The sequence below is a fragment of the Cheilinus undulatus genome, linkage group 24 (genome assembly GCF_018320785.1).
Source record: "Cheilinus undulatus linkage group 24, ASM1832078v1, whole genome shotgun sequence".
NCBI lineage: Eukaryota > Metazoa > Chordata > Actinopteri > Labriformes > Labridae > Cheilinus > Cheilinus undulatus.
Window position 1 is genome coordinate 6,451,510 of NC_054888.1, and position 20,988 is coordinate 6,472,497.

The following is a 20,988-nucleotide window of genomic DNA, read 5'->3' on the forward strand; positions in this document are numbered from 1 at the left end:
AACCCAGTATCATGCTAAAATCAAGGGATGAACCCAGTATCATGCTAAAATCAAGGGATGAACCCAGTATCATGCTAAAATCAAGGGATGACCCCAGTATCATGATAAAGTCAAGGGTTGAACCCAATATCATGCTAAAATTAAGGGTTGAACCCAGTATCATGCTAAAATCAAGAGATGAACCCAGTATCATGTAAAAAAATCAAGGGATGAACCCAATATTATGCTAAAATCAAGGGATGAACCCAGAATCATGCTAAAATCAAGGGTTGAACCCAGTATCATGCTAAAATCAAAAGATGAACCCAGTATCATGATAAAACAGGGGTTGAACCCAATATCATGATAAAATTCAGGGTTGAACCCAGTATCATGCTAAAATCAAGGGATGAACCCATTATCATGCTAAAATCAAGGGATGAACCCAGTATCATGTAAAAATCAAGGGACGACCCCAGTATCATGATAAAATCAAGGGATGAACCCAGTATCATGTAAAAATCAAGGGATGAACCCAGTATCATGCTAAAATCAAGGGATGAACCCAGTATCATGTAAAAATCAAGGGATGAACCTAGTATTGTGTAAGAAATTAAGGGATGAATCGAGTATCATGTAAAAATCAAGGGATGAACCCAGTATCATGCTAAAATCAAGGGATGAACCCAGTATCCTGCTAAAATCAAGGGTTGAACCCAGTATCATGCTAAAATCAAGAGATGAACCCAGTATCATGATAAAACAGGGGTTGAACCCAATATCATGATAAAATTCAGGGTTGAACCCAGTATCATGCTAAAATCAAGGGATGAACCCAGTATCATGCTAAAATCAAGGGATGACCCCAGTATCATGATAAAATCAAGGGATGAACCCAGTATCATGTAAAAATCAAGGGATGAACCCAGTATCATGCTAAAATCAAGGGATGAACCCAGTATCATGTAAAAATCAAGGGATGAACCTAGTATTGTGTAAGAAATTAAGGGATGAATCCAGTATCATGTAAAAATCAAGGGATAAACCCAGTATCATGCTAAAATCAAGGGATGAACCCAGTATCATGTTAAAATCAAGGGATGAACCCAGTATCATGATAAAGTCAAGGGTTGAACCCAGTATCATGCTAAAATTAAGGGTTGAACCCAGTATCATGCTAAAATCAAGAGATGAACCCAGTATCATGTAAAAAAATCAAGGGATGAACCCAATATTATGCTAAAATCAAGGGATGAACCCAGAATCATGCTAAAATCAAGGGTTGAACCCAGTATCATGCTAAAATCAAAAGATGAACCCAGTATCATGATAAAATTCAGGGTTGAACCCAGTATCATGCTAAAATTCAGGGTTGAACCCAGTATCATGCTAAAATCAAGGGATGAACCCATTATCATGCTAAAATCAAGGGATGAACCCAGTATCATGTAAAAATCAAGGGATGAACCTAGTATTGTGTAAGAAATTAAGGGATGAATCGAGTATCATGTAAAAATCAAGGGATGAACCCAGTATCATGCTAAAATCAAGGGATGAACCCAGTATCATGCTAAAATCAAAAGCTGAACCCAGTATCATGATAAAACAGGGGTTGAACCCAATATCATGATAAAATTCAGGGTTGAACCCAGTATCATGCTAAAATCAAGGGATGAACCCAGTATCATGCTAAAATCAAGGGATGAACCCAGTATCATGTAAAAATCAAGGGATAAACCTAGTATTGTGTAAGAAATTAAGGGATGAATCGAGTATCATGTAAAAATCAAGGGATGAACCCAGTATCATGCTAAAATCAAGGGATGAACCCAGTATCATGCTAAAATCAAAAGCTGAACCCAGTATCATGATAAAACAGGGGTTGAACCCAATATCATGATAAAATTCAGGGTTGAACCCAGTATCATGCTAAAATCAAGGGATGAACCCAGTATCATGCTAAAATCAAGGGATGAACCCAGTATCATGCCAAAAATCAAGGGATGACCCCAGTATCATGATAAAATCAAGGGATGAACCCAGTATCATGTAAAAATCAAGGGATGAACCCAGTATCATGCTAAAATCAAGGTATGAACCCAGTATCATGTAAAAATCAAGGGATGAACCTAGTATTGTGTAAGAAATTAAGGGATGAATCCAGTATCATGTAAAAATCAAGGGATGAACCCAGTATCATGTTAAAATCAAGGGATGAACCCAGTATCATGCTAAAAGCAAGGGATGAAACCAGTATCATGCTAAAATCAAGGGATGAACCCAGTATCATGCTAAAATCAAGGGATGACCCCAGTATCATGATAAAATCAAGGGATGAACCCAGTATCATGTAAAAATCAAGGGATGAACCTAGTATTGTGTAAGAAATTAAGGGATGAACCCAGTATCATGTAAAAATCAAGGGATGAACCCAGTATCATGTTAAAATCAAGGGATGACCCCAGTATCATGATAACATCAAGGGATGAACCCAGTATAGGTAAAAGTTAAGGGATGAACCCAGTATCATGCTAAATCAAGGGTTGAACCCAGTATCATGATAAAGTCAAGGGTTGAACCCAGAATCATGTAACAATTAAGGGATGAACCCAGTATCATGTTAAATCAAGGGATGAACCCAGTATCATGTAAAAATCAAGAGATGAACCCAGTATCATGCTAAAATCAAGGGATGAACCCAGTGTCATGTAAAAATCAAGGGTTGAACCCAGTATTGTGTAAATTAAGGGATGAACCCAGTATCATGTAAAAATCAAGGGATGAACCCAGTATCATGATAACATCAAGGGATGAACCCAGTATCGTGTAAAAATTAAGCGATGAACCCAGTATCATGCTAAATCAAGGGTTGAACCCAGTATCATGATGAAATCAAGGGATGACCCCAGTATCATGCTAAAATCAAGGGATGAACCCAGTATCATGTAAAAAATCAAGGGATGACCCCTGTATCATGATAAAATCAAGGGATGAACCCAGTATCATGATAAAATCAAGGGATGAACCCAGTATTGTGTAAAAATTAAGGGATGAACCCCGTATCATGTAAAAATCAAGGGATGAACCCAGTATCATGCTAAAATCAAGGGATGAACCCAGTTTCATGTAAAAATCAAGGGATGAACCCAGTATCATGCTAAAATCAAGGGATGAACCCAGTATCATGTAAAAACCAAGGGATGACCCCAGTATCATGCTAAAATCAAGGGATGAACCCAGTATCGTGTAAAAGTTAAGGGATGAACCCAGTATCATGCTAAATCAAGGGTTGAACCCAGTATCATGATGAAATCAAGGGATGAACACAGAATCATGATAAAGTCAAGGGTTGAACCCAGTATCATGTAAAAATCAAGGGATGAACCTAGTATTGTGTAAGAAATTAAGGGATGAACCCAGTATCATGTTAAAATCAAGGGATGAACCCAGTATCATGTTAAAATCAAGGGATGACCCCAGTATCATGATAACATCAAGGGATGAACCCAGTATAGGTAAAAGTTAAGGGATGAACCCAGTATCATGCTAAATCAAGGGTTGAACCCAGTATCATGATAAAGTCAAGGGTTGAACCCAGAATCATGTAACAATTAAGGGATGAACCCAGTATCATGTTAAATCAAGGGATGAACCCAGTATCATGTAAAAATCAAGAGATGAACCCAGTATCATGCTAAAATCAAGGGATGAACCCAGTGTCATGTAAAAATCAAGGGTTGAACCCAGTATTGTGTAAAAATTAAGGGATGAACCCAGTATCATGTAAAAATCAAGGGATGAACCCAGTATCATGATAACATCAAGGGATGAACCCAGTATCGTGTAAAAATTAAGCGATGAACCCAGTATCATGCTAAATCAAGGGTTGAACCCAGTATCATGATGAAATCAAGGGATGACCCCAGTATCATGCTAAAATCAAGGGATGAACCCAGTATCATGTAAAAAATCAAGGGATGACCCCTGTATCATGATAAAATCAAGGGATGAACCCAGTATCATGATAAAATCAAGGGATGAACCCAGTATTGTGTAAAAATTAAGGGATGAACCCCGTATCATGTAAAAATCAAGGGATGAACCCAGTATCATGCTAAAATCAAGGGATGAACCCAGTATCATGTAAAAATCAAGGGATGAACCCAGTATCATGCTAAAATCAAGGGATGAACCCAGTATCATGTAAAAACCAAGGGATGACCCCAGTATCATGCTAAAATCAAGGGATGAACCCAGTATCGTGTAAAAGTTAAGGGATGAACCCAGTATCATGCTAAATCAAGGGTTGAACCCAGTATCATGATGAAATCAAGGGATGAACACAGAATCATGATAAAGTCAAGGGTTGAACCCAGTATCATGTAAAAATCAAGGGATGAACACAGAATCATGATAAAGTCAAGGGTTGAACCCAGTATCATGCTAAAATCAAGGGATGAACCCAGTATCATGATAAAGTCAAGGGTTGAACCCAGTATCATGCTAAAATCAAGGGGTGAACCCAGTATCATGCTAAAATTAAGGGTTGAACCCAGTATCATGATAAAATCAAGGGATTAACCCAGTATCGTGTAAAAGTTAAGGGATGAACCCAGTATCATGCTAAATCAAGGGTTGAACCCAGTATCATGATGAAATCAAGGGATGAACACAGAATCATGATAAAGTCAAGGGTTGAACCCAGTATCATGATAAAATCAAGGGATGAACCCAATATCATGATAAAGTCAAGGGTTGAACCCAGTATCATGCTAAAATCAAGGGGTGAACCCAGTATCATGCTAAAATCAAGGGATGACCCCAGTTTCATGCTAAAATCAAGGGATGAACTCAGTATCATGCTAAAATCAAGGGATGAACCCAGTATCATGATGAAATCAAGGGATGAACCCAGTATCATGCTAAAATCAAGGGTTGACCCCTGTGCAACTAAATAATGGGATTCATGTTTTTTCCTAAAACTCTAAATTGAATTTAGTTTTATGAAATGTTTTAATCTTAAGTCTAGTATGATGTTTAAATTGTATCTTGGACCCTCTCATGGGATATTTTCATCTCATGAACACAGTACCGTGATATTTTCTTGATGTGAAACCAGTTTGTTAAGGGATTTTGTCATAAAGAATTTAGTCCTGTACCCAGTATTGTAATAAGATTGTTCCATTAGCCCAGGATGGTTATTCAGTAGTAAAATAAACAGAGTATCTTGCTAGAATTGTATCTTGAACGCAGCATTGTTACATCTCCATTCATATCATGATTAAAGTGACCTTAACACTGCTGATGCCTCTAAAAGCATTGGAATCACACTTGTATTGACGTTTACATATGCATGATTGAATGTGTAATATATTCCTAATCAATGAAAGCAGAGGCTGGTTCAGCAAGGTCAGATCAGATCTCATAAAGCATGATGAATGGGTGATTAAAGATGTGTTTCATGTTTTTGTGCTGGTAGGTGATGGAGGAGTCAGAGGCGTGCTCGCTGCCCGGTGGTCTGGCCAGCGTGAAGAGGCAGTTTGAGAACCAGGAGTTTTCTTCGTCCTCTCAGTCCACCGTCACCCAGTATCACTTTGAGCAGAGATCAGTCCAGGTGAGAAACAAAACTGTACATCCAGACTCAAGGATGAATGATGATGATAGGTTGAGAGGTTATGGTCCAGCTTTGCTGACAACATTTCTACCACAGAAGGACCACCACTTATTTTCTAATTTATTTTCATTTTGACTTGCTTCTTATATTGCAAAAAAAAGAAGAAAAAAAAAAGAAATTATAAGAGAGAGCAAGAGAGATAGCTTTAACCTTATTTTGGCAAGAAAGCAAATACATTTATATTTAGAGTATTCAAATATGTCAAACAGCCTACTTTCAGGGCTCATCAGAGGTCACATTTAAAGTTTTTAAACTTTTTGTTTTGAATTGTTATGCTAAATCTGATAAAGTTTATTTGTTTTAAAACTGTGCTTGTGAAGAAGTTTGTCAAATTGCCAGAGTATGCAGAGAACACAAGCTTGAATCTGTGAGTGAATACTGCAAAATTTCAAAGAAAAGGACATCCCGATTTATGGATGAGGCCCTTGTTATTATTCACTTGCAGCATGTTTTGATGCATAAAGGTTGTAGATGCCTTTCAATTTTTTTCTGGTGGATCACCCAGCTTTGAACATGCATCTTCTCCAAATACACTGAAATGAAAGAAAAAGTAAAAATACCAGATGGATAGGACTTTTTTTTCATCCTCCTATAGAAAGCATCTTGCTGTGGCTTTTTATAATTTTTTTTTTTTCGACAAAAAATTTGCAAAAAAAAACTTTTTTATGTCAAATGGAAACCATTTTTCTGCAAAGTAATGTCAGTTAATTAAAAATATTTATGTAAAATAAGTGAGGACATAAATATTCACCCCCTTTAAAGTGACTGCCCTAATTCAACAGAGGACAACTGATGCTAGTAGTCTCAAAGTTAGTGACACAGGGGTCACCAGAGTGCAGTGAATATGTCTTGAGTGATTGTAACAAAAAGACACCTGTGTCTGGAAGGTCCAGTCAGTGGTTATTTAGTATTCATGGCAACCATTACACCATAAAGACAGAAGAACACTCCAAGCAACTCAGAGACAAGGTTGTTGAAAAGTATACGTCAGGGGAGGGATGTAGAAAGAAATCCAAATGTGCCATGAACTTTGCTTATTCCTGGCTACCATTACACCATGAAGACAAAAGAACACCCCAAGTAACTCAGACAAAAAGGCCGTTGAAAGTATTCATCAGGGGATGGGTATAGAAACACTCAAAATGTTCCTTTAACTACCTTTGCTTATTCCATGCTACCATCACTCCATGAAGACATAGGAACACTGCAAGCAACTCAGAGAAAAGGTTGTTGAAAAGTACACGTCAGGGGACGGATGTAGAAAGAAATCCAAATGTGCCATGAACTTTGCTTATTCCTGGCTACCATTACACCATGAAGACAAAGGAACACCCCAAGTAACTCAGACAAAAAGGCTGTTGAAAGTATTCATCAGGGGATGGGTATAGAAAAAATTCCAAATGCTCCTTCAACTTTGCTTATTTCTTGCTACCATTATACCTTGTAGAGGAAGGAACACTCCAAGCTACTCAGAGACAAGGTTGCTGAAAGTATACATCAGGGGATGGATATAGAAGAAAATTCCAAATGTTCCTTTAACTAACTTTGCTTATACCTGGCTACCATTTCATCATGAAGACATAGGAAAACTCCAAGCAACTCAGAGAAAAGGTTATTGAAAAGTATACGTTAGGGGATGGATATAGAAAAAAATCTAACTGTGCCATGAACCTTGCTTATTCATTGCCACCATTACATCATGAAGACAAAGGAACATCCCAAGCAACTCAGAGACAAGGTTGTTGAAAAATACACGTCAGGGGATGGGTATAGAAAAAATTCCAAATGTGCCTTGAACTTTGTGTATTCCTGGCTACCATCACTCCATGAAGACAAAGGAACAATCCAAGCAACTCAGAGACAAGGTTGTTGAAAGTATTTATCTGGGGATGAATAAAGAAAAAATTCCAAATGTGCATTGAACTTTGCTTATTTCTTGCTACCATTATACCTTGGAGAGAAAGGAACACTCCAAGCTACTCAGAGAAAAGGTTGTTGAAAAGTATACATCAGGGGATGGGTATAGAAGAAAATTCCAAATGTTCCTTTTACTACCTTTGCTTATTCCGTGCTACCATCACTCCATGAAGACACAGGAACACTGCAAGCAACTCAGAGAAAGGGTTGTTGAAAAGTATATGTCAGGGGATGGGTATAGAAAAAATTCAAATGTGCCTTGAACTTTGCTCACCTTGTGAGCTGCTGTTTCCCGGTATGTGGGGGGAATTGCCTGAGCACGTAAGCAGCCCGGGACTGGAGGCCGAATCCCAGCGAAGTGAGGTCAATTCAGCCTGTCCGCCATCTGCTTATTCAGGCGGGAAGAGGAGCAGATTCATCGAGCACACACGGGCCTCGCTGAATGCTAAATTTTACATCGAGGCTGCTTCCCTCCAACAAGAAGCCACTCTGTCTTCAGGTTTTTTTCAGGTGTAACATCTCTGCTCTAAAAGTGCTCAGGAAGGATATCATTATTCTGATATAAGTGGTTTCCAGAGTCCCGTGCACCCCCTCCCTTTATGTATCTTTCATGTTAACAGCGGCGGATACATGCTCAAATATTATATTTCTCTTTCATCTCTTTCAAATTGCATGAACCTCACTGGAGGAAAACGGCTGATGCAGTTTTGTACAGTTTTTGTAATCTATTGCTCTCGCTGAAATCCTCCTTTAGTGGAATTAAGCTCTCAAGGAAGCGGCGCTGTAATAAAAAACATTTGTTACCAGCCACAGAGGGCTTTTATTAAGTTCCAAGATATCAAAATGACTTACTCTCCCGCTGCTTCCTGCAGAGATTTTTTGTTTGTCTGCATTCCAGGGGATTCCTCCGTCTCATTTGTCTGTGTTTGACAGGAGGTGTCGAGCTCCTCAGAGATGACAGTGAGGAGCAGTGCCAGAGAGGTCGCCCCTTCTGCCTTCTTCCAGAATCAACAAGAGGTAGTCGCTGATTTCTTTTGTTATTTCAGAACTTTCTGGTTTCACTTTCCCGCCCTGATTGAAAGCGGTTGGAAGCCGGTCTGCTCCACTACACTAATGAGTCACCGCTATGTTTTCTCACAGGTGATCCAGGATGAAAGAGTCCACCAGAACAACGTGGCAGCGAGTTATGGGAGCCATTACAATGAAACAGGTTATTCCGCTCGTGCTTTTTATATTGTAATTTGCACATTTTTATCACAGCTCTGCTTGTGTCCTGTATATTAATGATTGCTCCCCCAGACTGCTGAATAAGGGATGAGCTATGAAAAGGCCCGCCAATGATTTTTCTATTCAGTGCATAGCAGCAAATCTAATCAGGGCAGAGTCAGGAAGGTAAAATATTGGAAAGTGGAAATTGGGCAATCACCGCTGCATGGTTTCAGAAAATGAAAACTACTCAGGATTTTTTTTTTTTCTTTTTGTAATGAAATGATTTATTTCTCTTCCCGATCCCTCTGAGCTCCCACACCGTCGACGACTTAATGAGGCAGCCTTCTTCCTGTGTCTAATTCAGTTATGCTCGTCGGAGGAGAGGACCTACCGAAGGTTTCCACTCAGGCTTTGAAGCAGCAGTATGAAAGAACGATCGAGGAGGCCGCACCAGCCAAGGAAATTAAGGTAATGATGCCGTCTGTTTACCTAAATAGATGACGGTTGTTGTGGCGGTACGAAGATGACGCCACGTCGGGAAATCATCAAAGGGAAATGGCGCACGCAACGAGGTGATGGAGAATAAATTGGTATAGATAAAAGAGCTCATGTCATTTCAGTCAAAATCAGATTAAAGCACAGACTCACATTAGTGTCTGCTGTTACAGCACTGACTATGTATGAAGATGGACACGGAGTGATAACAACTCTTTAGTGTGTTCAAGTATGAAGCTGGAATGGCATTCTGTCTCGATAGTTAGCTATTATCATGCTGATTTATGTCCAAATGTTCATTCATCTCAGTACTTTTGTTTTTATTTGTAATCTGATGCAAATGTAGCGTCATGATTCGACTCTTTGTAGGGTTTTCTTTAGGATAACTGAAGGAAAGTTGTGCATTAGCTGTACCAATTTTTTTATGTTTAACGGTTAAGTCTAATGTCACCACTGCAATAGTTTCTGTATTCAGGCTTCACTTTCGTACAACTGAAGTAGTAGGAGACACATTGTCCATATTAAAGGTCACATATTTTACCCTTTAAAGACAATTTTATATTGGTCTCAGAGGTCCCCAAAACATGCCTGTGATGTTTGTTTATGAAAAAAACACTCCAGTATTGGATTTATGCGTGGCTAAAAACCCCTCTGTTTCAGCCATGCTCAGAATGAGCTGTTTCCGTGTCTGTACCTTTAAATATTAATGAGCTGAATGAGACGATTAATGGATGTGACTCTTCAGATCCTCCTCTCAGCTTGCAGCTAAAAGGAGGATCAGGAGAGGAGAGTGAAACTTTCCTCAAGCAGGGAGGTCCAACCCAACCTGGGGGCAGGGCTAACTCCCCACATGACATCATGAAGGGTGGAGAAAAAAAGGGGGGAGGGAACGGATTTTTCTGATTCTAGGGGGGATTGCTAACAGGCCAGGGGCACATATTTTTCTTAGAAAAGCCCAAAAAAGTTTATTTTGCAGAATATGTGACCTTTAATATGCCATATTACATTTAAAGCTGCTCCTGAGAGTTTTTTTTATTCCTAAGAAGGAATTTAAAAGTTCCCGTAGTGGAATTTGTCGGCTAAGTCCATCTGTTTGCAAAGCACTACCCCAGCAGGAGGGATACAGTGGAAAACACAATTAACCCCCTTAACTTCAGGCCCTCCTTTTAAAAAAATTACACTTTTCACTTTAAGGCCCTTTTAGGTCACTAGATATATTTTAAGAATATTAAACATGAAAAAAACAATGTTGGTCATTGACTCCAGCCCTCAGTATGTATAGCAAATATGAATTCGTTTTCATAATTTTATCCCTCTAAAATGCAAGTTTATCTGTATAATACCACCTTTTTTTAATTTCTAAAAAACAGCTATTTTCTGTTTGATTAATTTGCCCAGTCGCTTAAAGGAGTTGAGTTTTGTTGTAAATTTCTTTGTCTAAAAGCAAAATTGTATCAACCATGACTGATTTATAAAAATCAGCTAAAGGGTAAAATATCCAAGTGGGAGAATTTTTTTTTTCAGGCACTGTATTGGACGAACATAAAGAAAGGTTTTTGACTAGAAATTATATAGAAGTTATTACCTGGACCTTAACAATGAGAAATTAACAATGAGATTAGATGTACTGCTTTATCCACAGGGGGCGTCAAAGTCAACAAACACTAAAAGTTCCTTGCAGGAGCTTTGAAGCACTTATAATAGAATAAATCTTTCAAACCTAGACTTTCCTTTTCTTTTCATTCTATTACTCTGTATGAAAAATCATTCAAATTTTCTGACTTTTCTCCTCACCGCTTTCCTTTCCTTTTCTTTTCTTTTTCCATAACCAAAAACATTTAACACACTACAGGTTGACGTGGATTTCAACCAGTTTCAGTGGACACCAATGACTCAGTCCTCTAAAACTTCAGCAAGCTATGACAGCTCCTCCACCTTAAAGACCGCAGCTACCTCATCAGTAGCATCCACCTCGTCTGCGGCGTGCGATATCACCGACAGTTTCCCTCCCCCGCCCCAAAACCTCTTGCAGGAAATGCCGTCCCAGCCCCAGGAGCTGGCCTCCCAACAAAAGGCCACCGGCAATAAGGAGCAGTATTTCAAACACAAGAGTATGGCGGAACTGAAGCGCCTCTACAAGCACATCCACCCTGAAGTCCGCAAGAATCTGGAAGAAGACTTCTTGAGCAATCTCTCTGAAGCTGAAAAGCAGGATTTAGAGAAAGTGGAGATGGCTGGAGATGTCCAGCAGGCGTGTTATATTTTTGAAAATGAAGGCATAGCCTTGAGTCCATGTTCAAGTCCTGACAGGGAGTCTGTGGAATGGGATGAGATCCTTAAAGGGGAAGTGCAGTCCATGCGTTGGATGTTTGAGAACAAACCACTCGATACAATCAAAGATGAAACTCCAGATGAGAACGAGGAGAGAAATATCGCCCAGCAGGAAATCATTGCTGGAAAAGACGTCAGATACACAGCTTGGATGTTTGAGACTCAACCGATGGATGCTCTGGGAACTGAGACGACTGAGTCGACGGAGCAATCTCAAAAATCAGACGATCTTGCTAGAGGCGATGTGCGCACCGCTACATGGCTCTTTGAGACCCAACCACTGGATTATCTGAATAAGATCTACCAAGAAGACGAGCAGGAGATGGAAGTCGTCGTATCCAAAGATATCACAGGTGGGGACGTGAAAACTGCAAGGTATCTCTTTGAGACCCAGCACCTGGATTCCCTAGGTAAAACAGAAACCATTGAGGAAAGCCACTTCCTGAATTTGAAGTCTGAGTTGGAAGAGATTAAAGGTGATGTGAAGACAACAACTCGCAGGTTTGAGACTCAGCCCATGTGTGTGATCAGGGGGGACTCCGGACAGATGCTGGAGATCACCACCATCCGCAGGGAGGAGACTGAAAAAGGAGACGTCAAGACATCCCGCTGGATGTTCGAAACCCAACCTTTGGACATGATAAATAAAGACCCCACAAAAGTAAAGCTCATTTGTGGGATTTCCATGGAGGACAATGTTCAATGTGGCGTGAATAAAGGTAGGTGGCTTTTCGAGACGAAGACTCTTGATTCCATAAATGATGAGGAATGGGAGAGTTCCAGGAAGCAAAAGGAAGAAGTAATTGGCGCTGATGTGAGGAGGCATTGTCTGGTTTTTGAGACTCAGCCAATGGACACTTTGAAGGACAACACTAACGCAAGACCTCAGCCTACAGAGGAGATTGTCGGAGGGGATGTTCAATCTGCTAGGCATCTTTTTGAAACAGTGCCTATGGAGAATCTGAAAGAACTACTGGAGGTAGGAAAGCTTAAGAAAACAGTCGCATCCGAGGACGAAAAGGGTGACGTAAGGCATCAAACGTGGGTCTTTGAAAGCCAGCCATTGGCGAATATCAGGGAAGAAAAGAAGGAGATTATGAAAACAGTGAATGTTGAAGCTCTGGACAAAGGAGATGTGACGAACTACAAAGAAAGATTCGAAAGTATGGATTTAAGCAAGTGCGAAGGGACTCAAAGGATCCAAGTTGAAGGTGTCACAAGTGGATCCGTCAAATCCAACCGAGTTCTTTTTGAGTCTACACCTATGTACGCTATGCAAGACAGCTCCGGGCACTACCATGAGGTCAGGACTGTGAGGCGTGAGGAGATCGTGAAAGGAGACGTCCGCAGCTGTCGGTGGATGTTTGAAACACGACCTATTGATGAGTTTGATGAAAGCATCAACAAGTTCCAGCTCATCAAAGGGATATCCAAGCAGGAGATCGAGTCAGGGGATGTCAAAACGGCCAAGTGGTTGTTTGAAACTCAGCAGCTTGATGCCATCAAAGCGATCAACAATGTTGAAGATGAGGAACATAAAACTAAAGAGGGTATTGAAATTGAGAAAGGTGATGTCAAGACTTGTAGGTGGCTGTTTGAGACACAACCGATGGACGTTCTTTATGAGAAGGTGGAAAAGAGTGAAACCAATGTGGAGGAAGTGCAAAAAGGCGACGTCAAGACTTGCACATGGCTGTTTGAAACACAAACCCTTGACAACATTCGTGATCACTCAGAGTCCGAGTCTGAGACCATTCTGAAAACGTGCACGGTAAACCAACAGGACATCCGAGGAAAGGACGTCCGATTGGCTCGCTTCCTGTTCGAAACGGAGAACCTCGAAAACCTCACAGGTGAGGACAACAGCTCTTTCAGGAGGGTCACAGAAATCGACATCCAATCTGGCGATGTCTCCAGAATGAAGTACATCTTTGAGAACTGCTCGTTGGACATCATGAGCTCCACGTCTGAAGAAACAATGCAGAAGCTGAAGATGCAGCAGGCTGAGGACATCCAGAAAGGAAATGTAGGCAACTGTACTTGGATGTTTGAGAATCAGCCCATCGACGAGATCCGCGAAGAGGCGAGGGAAGTTCGCACTGTGACTGACGTTCAAGGGGGAGATGTTGACAAAGGGCGCTTCATTTTTGAGACGTACTCCCTGGATAAAATCAAAGAGGAGTCTTCTGAGACTGATATTTCTACGATAACTAGCATCTTTAGAGATCAAATAGAAAGAGGAGATGTGAAAAACTACACCATGATGTTTGAAACTCAACCGCTCTACGCCATCCGTGACAAAGAGGGCCATTATCATGAAGTTACCACAGTCACCAAAGAAGAAATAATAAGTGGGGATGTAGTGGGGGCCCGATGGCTGTTCGAGACAAAGCCTTTGGATTCAATCAGAGATTCAGAGGAAGTCTATGTCATTAAAGCTGTGACTGAGGAGGGGATCAATAAAGGAGACGTTAACTCAGCAAGGTGGCGGTTTGAAACACAACCCCTAGATGAAATTACAGAGGAAATAAAAGTAAAGTCCAAAACAGTGGCAGATATCCAGGGTGGCGATGTGAAAACAAACAAACAGCGGTTCGAGACTGATGAGATGTCCCAAAAGTACATTAGAACTGTAAGCGTGAGCGAAATCCAAAAGGGCGACGTCAGATCTGCCACATGGATGTTTGAAACCCGCACGATTGATGAGATCCGCGGCGAAGGCGCCGAGTACGACAGCATGGAGAGGGTGACAAAAGAAGAAGTAATGAAAGGGGATGTCAAGCAGTCTGTGTGGCTGTTTGAGAAGCAGCCCCTCGACAGTATCAAAGACACGGACGGCACAGAGCTCGTTGTCACAAAGGAGGAAATCCCACAGGCCGATGTCAAGACAACAACGTGGCTATTTGAAACCACTCCATTCAACGAATTCAATGAGAGCAGAACAGAGAAGAAAGAAATCATAGGAAAAAGCATCAAAGAGACACTTGAGGAGCTGTACTGTCAAAAAATGGTCGACTCACAAGGTATTCTCATTGAGGCAGATGAGATTGGCGATGTCCGCATGGCCAAATACAAACTCATGAGCCAGGAGGCTCCACAAATACAAAAGGAAGAGATCATCCGAGGGGATCTGAGCAATATAATGATGAACCTTCTCAACCGCAGAGAGACGACTGAGAGGGGCATAACTATTGACGTGGAGGAGCGGGGGAACATCAACACAACAGTGAAGCAGCTATTCAGCCAGGAGAGGGGAATTAATGTGGAGAAAGAGGAAATTATCCGTGGTGACATTCAGGAAGCCATAAACAATCTGCTCAAGAATGAAGGCTCGACAAAGCGTGGCATTCTGATCCAAGAGGATGAGAAAGGTGACGTCAGGATGACGATCTACTCTCTGTTGAACAAAGGGGAGAGGGCTAGCTTGGAAAAAGAGGATATCATTCAAGGTAACGTCAGCAAAACCCTTCATCGTCTTCTTTCAAACTCAGGGGACGAAGAATCTAAAAAGATAAAGGTCAACGACATGGAAAGGGGCAATGTAAGCTTTTACACCACATGCATCGAGTCGGGTGCCCTCGATTATCTGAAGCAGCTGCAGTTTGAGGCAGATGAAACCCTGGAAAAGGTGGAGAAGGAGTGCATCATCGGTGGCGACATCGAAGAGACCAAAATATTGCTGCGGAAGAAGCAGGAGATTGGTCGCACAGTGGCGAAAGATGACATAGTCCCAGGGGATGTGAATCGCACTGTTGCTGTTTTCATGACAGAGCCGACTGTTACCTACAGAAACCTTGAGAAAAAGGACATCGTCAAAGGCGACCTGAACGCGGCCCTAGACTCGCTGACCCAAGCCATCAATCAGAAAGTAGTAATAGAGAAAGAGGAAGTGGTGAAGGGAGACATTCCTACCACTTTGAGGTCACTAGAAGAGGCCCAGCATCAAGCCAAAGAAATGGAAAAGCCTGAAATTGTTCCGGGAGACATTAGAGGCGCTCTGGAGTCGCTTGAGAAATCTGCAACTGCCTGCACAGAAGCGACTATTGAAGATTTGGTGCCAGGGGATATCAAAGGGACGCTGAAGTCCCTGGAGGAAGCGAAGCAAGCTGTGAAAGAAGTGGAAAAAGAGGAGATCATCAAAGGAGATATTCACACTGCTATGCAAAGTTTGCACGAGGCGTCAAGCGAGAAGAAGATTTTCCAGCATCAGGTCAGCGAACAGGGGGATGTCAAAGCCACAATCCAGCTCTTGCTCGAGCCGATGACTTCCCCGAGACTGCAGCGAAGGGGAAGCATCGAAGGAGATGTGAAAACATCAATAAAAAGCCTGTATGAAGGGCAGGAGGCAGCACAGGTGGAGAAAGAGGAGGTGGTGAAAGGGGACGTTCAAGGGACAATAAAGTGCTTAATGCAACGAAAGCAGTATTCAAACACTAAACGTATGTATCCATCAAAGAAAGCAAAAGCGCCCGTGAAAAATCCATTAAGTGTAAAGCAGGCCGAGCATGAATGCCTGCATGAAGCCAAGAGTGAGAGTGCAGCAGTCAATCCTGCCCCCGCTGTGAAAAACCTCTCCAGGAGCAGTGAGTCACAGAAAAACGCACAGAAGCACCACGAAAGCAAATCAGTGAAAACACAGGTAATAACCAAAGAGGACCACTCTGTTACTGTAGCCAAAACAGACAATACCACAGGGGCCTCTCAGCAGAAAGGCATAAAAGAGCAGAAGCAGAAAGCGCTGCCCCCTCAGAAAGTACAAGCTCCCAAGCCTGTTATGATAAAGAATAAACAAATTACTAATAATGATCAAACTGAGACTAAATCGGCTGATGTGAATGTGACGAAAGAGGTGCAAAACACAACCTTGACGAATATTTCAAACAAGCAAATATGTGAAACAAAGACAGTCAAACAGACTACAGTGACGGAGAAAGCTGTCACACAGAAGCAAAATGTGACGGTGTCAGAGCAAGTGTCGACGCTTGCCCAAAAGCAGAATGTCAAAAACATGAAGAGTGATAACCGTAGCCTTGATGTCAAAGGGAAAGGTCTGATCAAAAAGGCAAAGCCTGAGATCCACTTCCCTCCTCCCCCTTCTTCGCCACCCCCACCTTCAGAGTCAGAGCTCTCCCTCCCTCCGCCGCCATCCCCAGTGTTAGAGAGCCCAGCATCTCCCACATCTAGGCCTTCTATCATGAGGCAGGACAGCGACCTTCCACCTCCACCTCCGCCGCCTCCTTTGGAGTGCATAAAGTCTGAGCCAGAGTTCTTCCCTCCCCCACCACCTCCCCCGCCTTTAGCATCTGTAAGCGGACAAGATTTCCTCCCTCCACCTCCTTCACAACAAGAGCTCAACGCCATGCCTCAGCCTCCCCCTGCCAAGCCAGGGAAACCCATCGGGAAGCCTTTATTCAAAATCCCCAAACAGCCAGAGCCGCCGAAGCAGCCCATAAAGGTCAGACCCAAATGGCAGAAAAAGGAGCCAACTCCACCACCACCACCACCGCCGCCGCCACCTCCACCTCCACAGATCCCTCTGGATCAAGAAACAAACGTACCGGCAGAGAAAGTAGAAGAAGTAAAAGTTCAGGAAGTTAAAAGAGAAGCGATGCAACAGGTTGAAACAAGCAAGCAGGCTCAGTCTGAATCCACAAGAACAAAAATACCAACCATCCCAGTGCAGAAAGAAAGCCCACAACCACCTAAGAAAGTCTTCGTCCCTCCGATTAAACTGCCACCAACACCTGAACCAGCTCCAGCGCCGAAGCCTCGACCTTACGCTCGCAAATTTAAAACCCCGCTCATGCTCGCAGAGGAGCGCTTCCGCCAACAGAGGGAGAAGGAGGAACAGGAAAGGAGCAAAGTCACAACCCCCACTTCGCCACGGCCGTCATCTGCTGCAAGTTCTGAGCTTACAACCGAGCAGAAAACTGAAAAAGAAGTGGTCACAGAGGAGACAAAAATAAAGACGGAGGAGACAAAGACAGTGCCAAAAGAGGCAGACACTCCTTCAAAGAAAAGTCCATCCCAGATCCCTCTGAGCAAGCCTTCGATTTCTGTGACAAATAAGAAATCTGCCACTGGAAGTAATGTTTCCCTAGATATGAAGCATGCAAGCGAAAGTGTTGCCTCTGCCTCAGCTGAAGTCTTTAAAAAGAGTCAAACCCCACCCAAAAATCAGGCTGTTTCCATTTCCAAGTCTCATCAAGAGGCCGCAAATATCGACACCAAGTTAGGCTCCAATGTGGTCACTTCTTCAGTCACAGAGCAGCAGCAGTTTATTAAGAAATCCAGCAGCAAGTCTATCACCACCACACAAAGCACCGTCCAGGAAAGTGTAAATCTTCAAAGCCAGGCTGCGGTCACATTGAAAGCCGAAGATGTAAAGAATATTAATGTGCCTCTGACACAGGAGGGGAAAATGAGTCCCTCTATGCCCACTAAAATTCCAAAAGTAACTCCAAGTTTCAAGGTGAAAACGTTTAAGATGCCACCAGAGAAGAAAGAGGAGAAGTCTGAGGTTGTCAGGCAAAAGGAAGTGATGAAAAGCGACGTGACTTCACAGCCAAAGAGTGAAAGTAAAGTGACGGAGGCCAATCGTGTGACGTCAGAGATCAAGACGGAAATAAAAGCACAGGAGAAAAAGAGCCAGGTGATCCAGCCTGTAAAGGAAGTTGAAGTAGAGGTTAAGGTGAAAAAAGGGAAACAGATGCAAAAGAAAGAGGGCGAAGTAAGGCTGTCACCATCAGTTACTGTTTTAATGCCTAAGGTGGCTAAGATAACATCTGCAGCAACTCATCAAGGACAAGGCCATGTATCTGTCTCCCACAGCCAGCAGAGCCAGCAGAGCGTGAAAGCAGAGCACGTCCAACGACACGAGGAGGTGGTCGTGACCGAGAAAGTGGTACAGCAGAGCCTTCAGAAGCAAGAGGCCGTACAAGTGCAGAAGGTACAATCAGCAGAGACAAATAAAATGCAGATAAAGGCGGTAAGGGATCAGCCAAAGGATGTATCTGTGAAAGGGAGAGGGAAAAAGGGCCAGAAAGAGGAGGTGAAATCAGAAGAGATCACAGATTCAGTGAAATGTAGTGTAATGCAAACGCTGCTCGCTCAAATTAAAGAGCTGGAGGGCACGCCAAGCAAAATAGACTCCAACACTGTCAGAGCCATTATCAGTGAAATCCCAGACTGGATGATGGGCTCGGATGAGAAGAAGAATTTGGATGAAATTGCTAAACAGCAAAGTAAGAAAAAGCTGAAAGAAATGCTGATTTATGTGAGGAATATCATTCAAGCAAAGCTCACATTTTTGGAAGTAAGTCTGACAACCGTGGTGCAGCAAGGAAAAGAAAAAGAGGAAGTGCCAGCACCACCGCAAGTACCTCAGCAAGTACCTCAAAAAGTACCACCACAAGTGCCTCCGCAAGTGCCTCAACAAGTACCACCACAAGTGCCTCCACAAGTGCCTCCAAAACCAGAGAAGAATATAATCAGTGGAGCAACTACGAAGATCTCAAAGATTAGCATCGGCTCGTCAAAAACTGAAAAGAAAGTAGTGGAGAAGAAAAAGACTACTCAAGAAAGTAAAGTCCAACAGGAGTTGAGTAATGTCTCAGATCAGAGAGTGTCCTCCCCTTTGGCGAGCATCCGCACCCCATCACCAACTTTTATCAGCATTGAGTCACGGAGAGTCGATTCGCCACTTCGTGTGACCCCTTCTCCTCCTCCTTACAAATCCGTCGGGACTCCTCCGCCACCTCCTCGCAAGTCGTTCACACCAACCTTGAGCCGCGCCACGCCGTCTCCCACTTTGAGTCGCTCTGAGAAACTCATGAAACTTCGGGATACCACCACAAAACTTTCTCGCGGTATCACACCTCCGCCTCCGATGCCGGTGCCCGAGTTCTTCACCAATGAAAGAGAGCAGTCGTCTCCCATTAGTGACAGGGAGACTCCCGGGGAGAGGCATGAGCACGGATTGGTGGATGTGTCAGAAATGGTGGACTCTATGATGACGGTCAGAGACAAGAAGTCTTTCTTCGAGGAGGCACAGAAAGCTGAGGTGAACAGGGCGTACTACCGGAAGGATCCCATTGATATCCCTGAACGTTTGGGCCCTGACACTGAGGAAACCTCAGAGACTGTAACTATAGATCTCTTGAAGGAGGATCTACCAAGAGTGGACTTGTCCAAGCTTGTGAACAAATTCGAATCGCAACAACCTAAAGTCTACACAAGAAAAGAGCCCATTATAATCTCAGAGAGGCTGGAGAGTGACAATGAAGAAGGAGAGACTGAACCTCACACCCCAAGAACCGAAGAGATCCCGACATTCAACGTCAAGGCCATAAAGGATGTTTTTGAGACAGGAGAGCACAGCTCTCAAGCTGCCAGGGAGCTGCGGGAACAAATAGAACGAAGAGAACCTGAATCTGCCCCGTCTGAGGCGACAGGTAACTCTGAAGTGAAACAAGTCACCGAGCAGTTCTGCACCATCGATGACTTTGGAAACATGACGACAGAGGCGAGGAGCGAGGTCCATTCTGGGAGCTCCCTGACCCGCGGTAGCCCTCCATCATACGCTGATGTGGTGAGAGGCAGAGTGCCCACAGTTACCGTGCCCCCCGAGGCCTCCACCGAGGAACTGCTGAGAAACTTCCAGCAGTCGTGGGCTGAGAGTCAAGGAGTCTTCCAGAACCTTGGTTTCAGCGTGACAGAGCAGAGGACCTCACAGATCATAACACGCCAGCAGGAGACTGTTGTGACGGGTAAAGCCAGCATGAGGAAACTAAACAGGCGTGACGGCTCTGCTGTGTGTGGTTGCTTTGGCTCTGATAATATTGTCTGCTTTAATGTCTCAGTATTAAAGCATGCAGTTAAGGTGTTGTCAGTTTCACAGTTTTAATATCCACGGAATACACTTTGTCCTGTTTATTCATGCCTCTGATGTGTGAAGCTGAGATGCTGCTAACATATTGAACTAATATTTTTCTTGCCTAGGTGTGTGATGCATCTTCCCAGCAGGAAACTGCTCATAAATGTCTGCAGCAAAGAAAAAATGCAACCAATTCACTTTTTATTTTATCAAGGTTATCTTTCACTTAATTTTTAAACCGGTTTCATTTTATTTGATGCCACTTCTGGAGTTTTTTTTTGTCGTCTTTTGATCAGCTCATTCTTATTTCATCCAAACGTTCCTGAAAATAGCTGCATATTGTGCAGTTTTTACAAATGAAAAGGGGAAGTACTCGTCTAAGCCAGGGTGCTCATTGATTTAGTTGTCATTAATGAGTAAAAATGCCAATAATTTTCACTTATTAAAAGGATAGAAAGTGGATTTTCCTGGATATCTTAGCTTAAAGCAAGGCTGTGTCATATTTGAA

At 42.7% G+C, this 20,988-nt stretch overlaps 1 protein-coding gene across 2 annotated transcripts in view; it reads left to right on the forward strand.

Annotated features, from left to right (window-relative positions):
• xirp2a (xin actin binding repeat containing 2a) overlaps nucleotides 1–20,988 on the forward strand; it is a 103,996-nt gene that overhangs the window by 77,116 nt on the left and 5,892 nt on the right. For both annotated transcript variants that reach the window (XM_041781783.1, XM_041781784.1), the window contains 5 exons: nucleotides 5,459–5,593; nucleotides 8,504–8,587; nucleotides 8,711–8,780; nucleotides 9,144–9,247; nucleotides 11,127–20,373. In XM_041781783.1, the coding sequence (XP_041637717.1) occupies nucleotides 5,459–5,593; nucleotides 8,504–8,587; nucleotides 8,711–8,780; nucleotides 9,144–9,247; nucleotides 11,127–20,373 (9,640 nt within the window). The remainder of the gene's footprint in view (nucleotides 1–5,458; nucleotides 5,594–8,503; nucleotides 8,588–8,710; nucleotides 8,781–9,143; nucleotides 9,248–11,126; nucleotides 20,374–20,988) is intronic.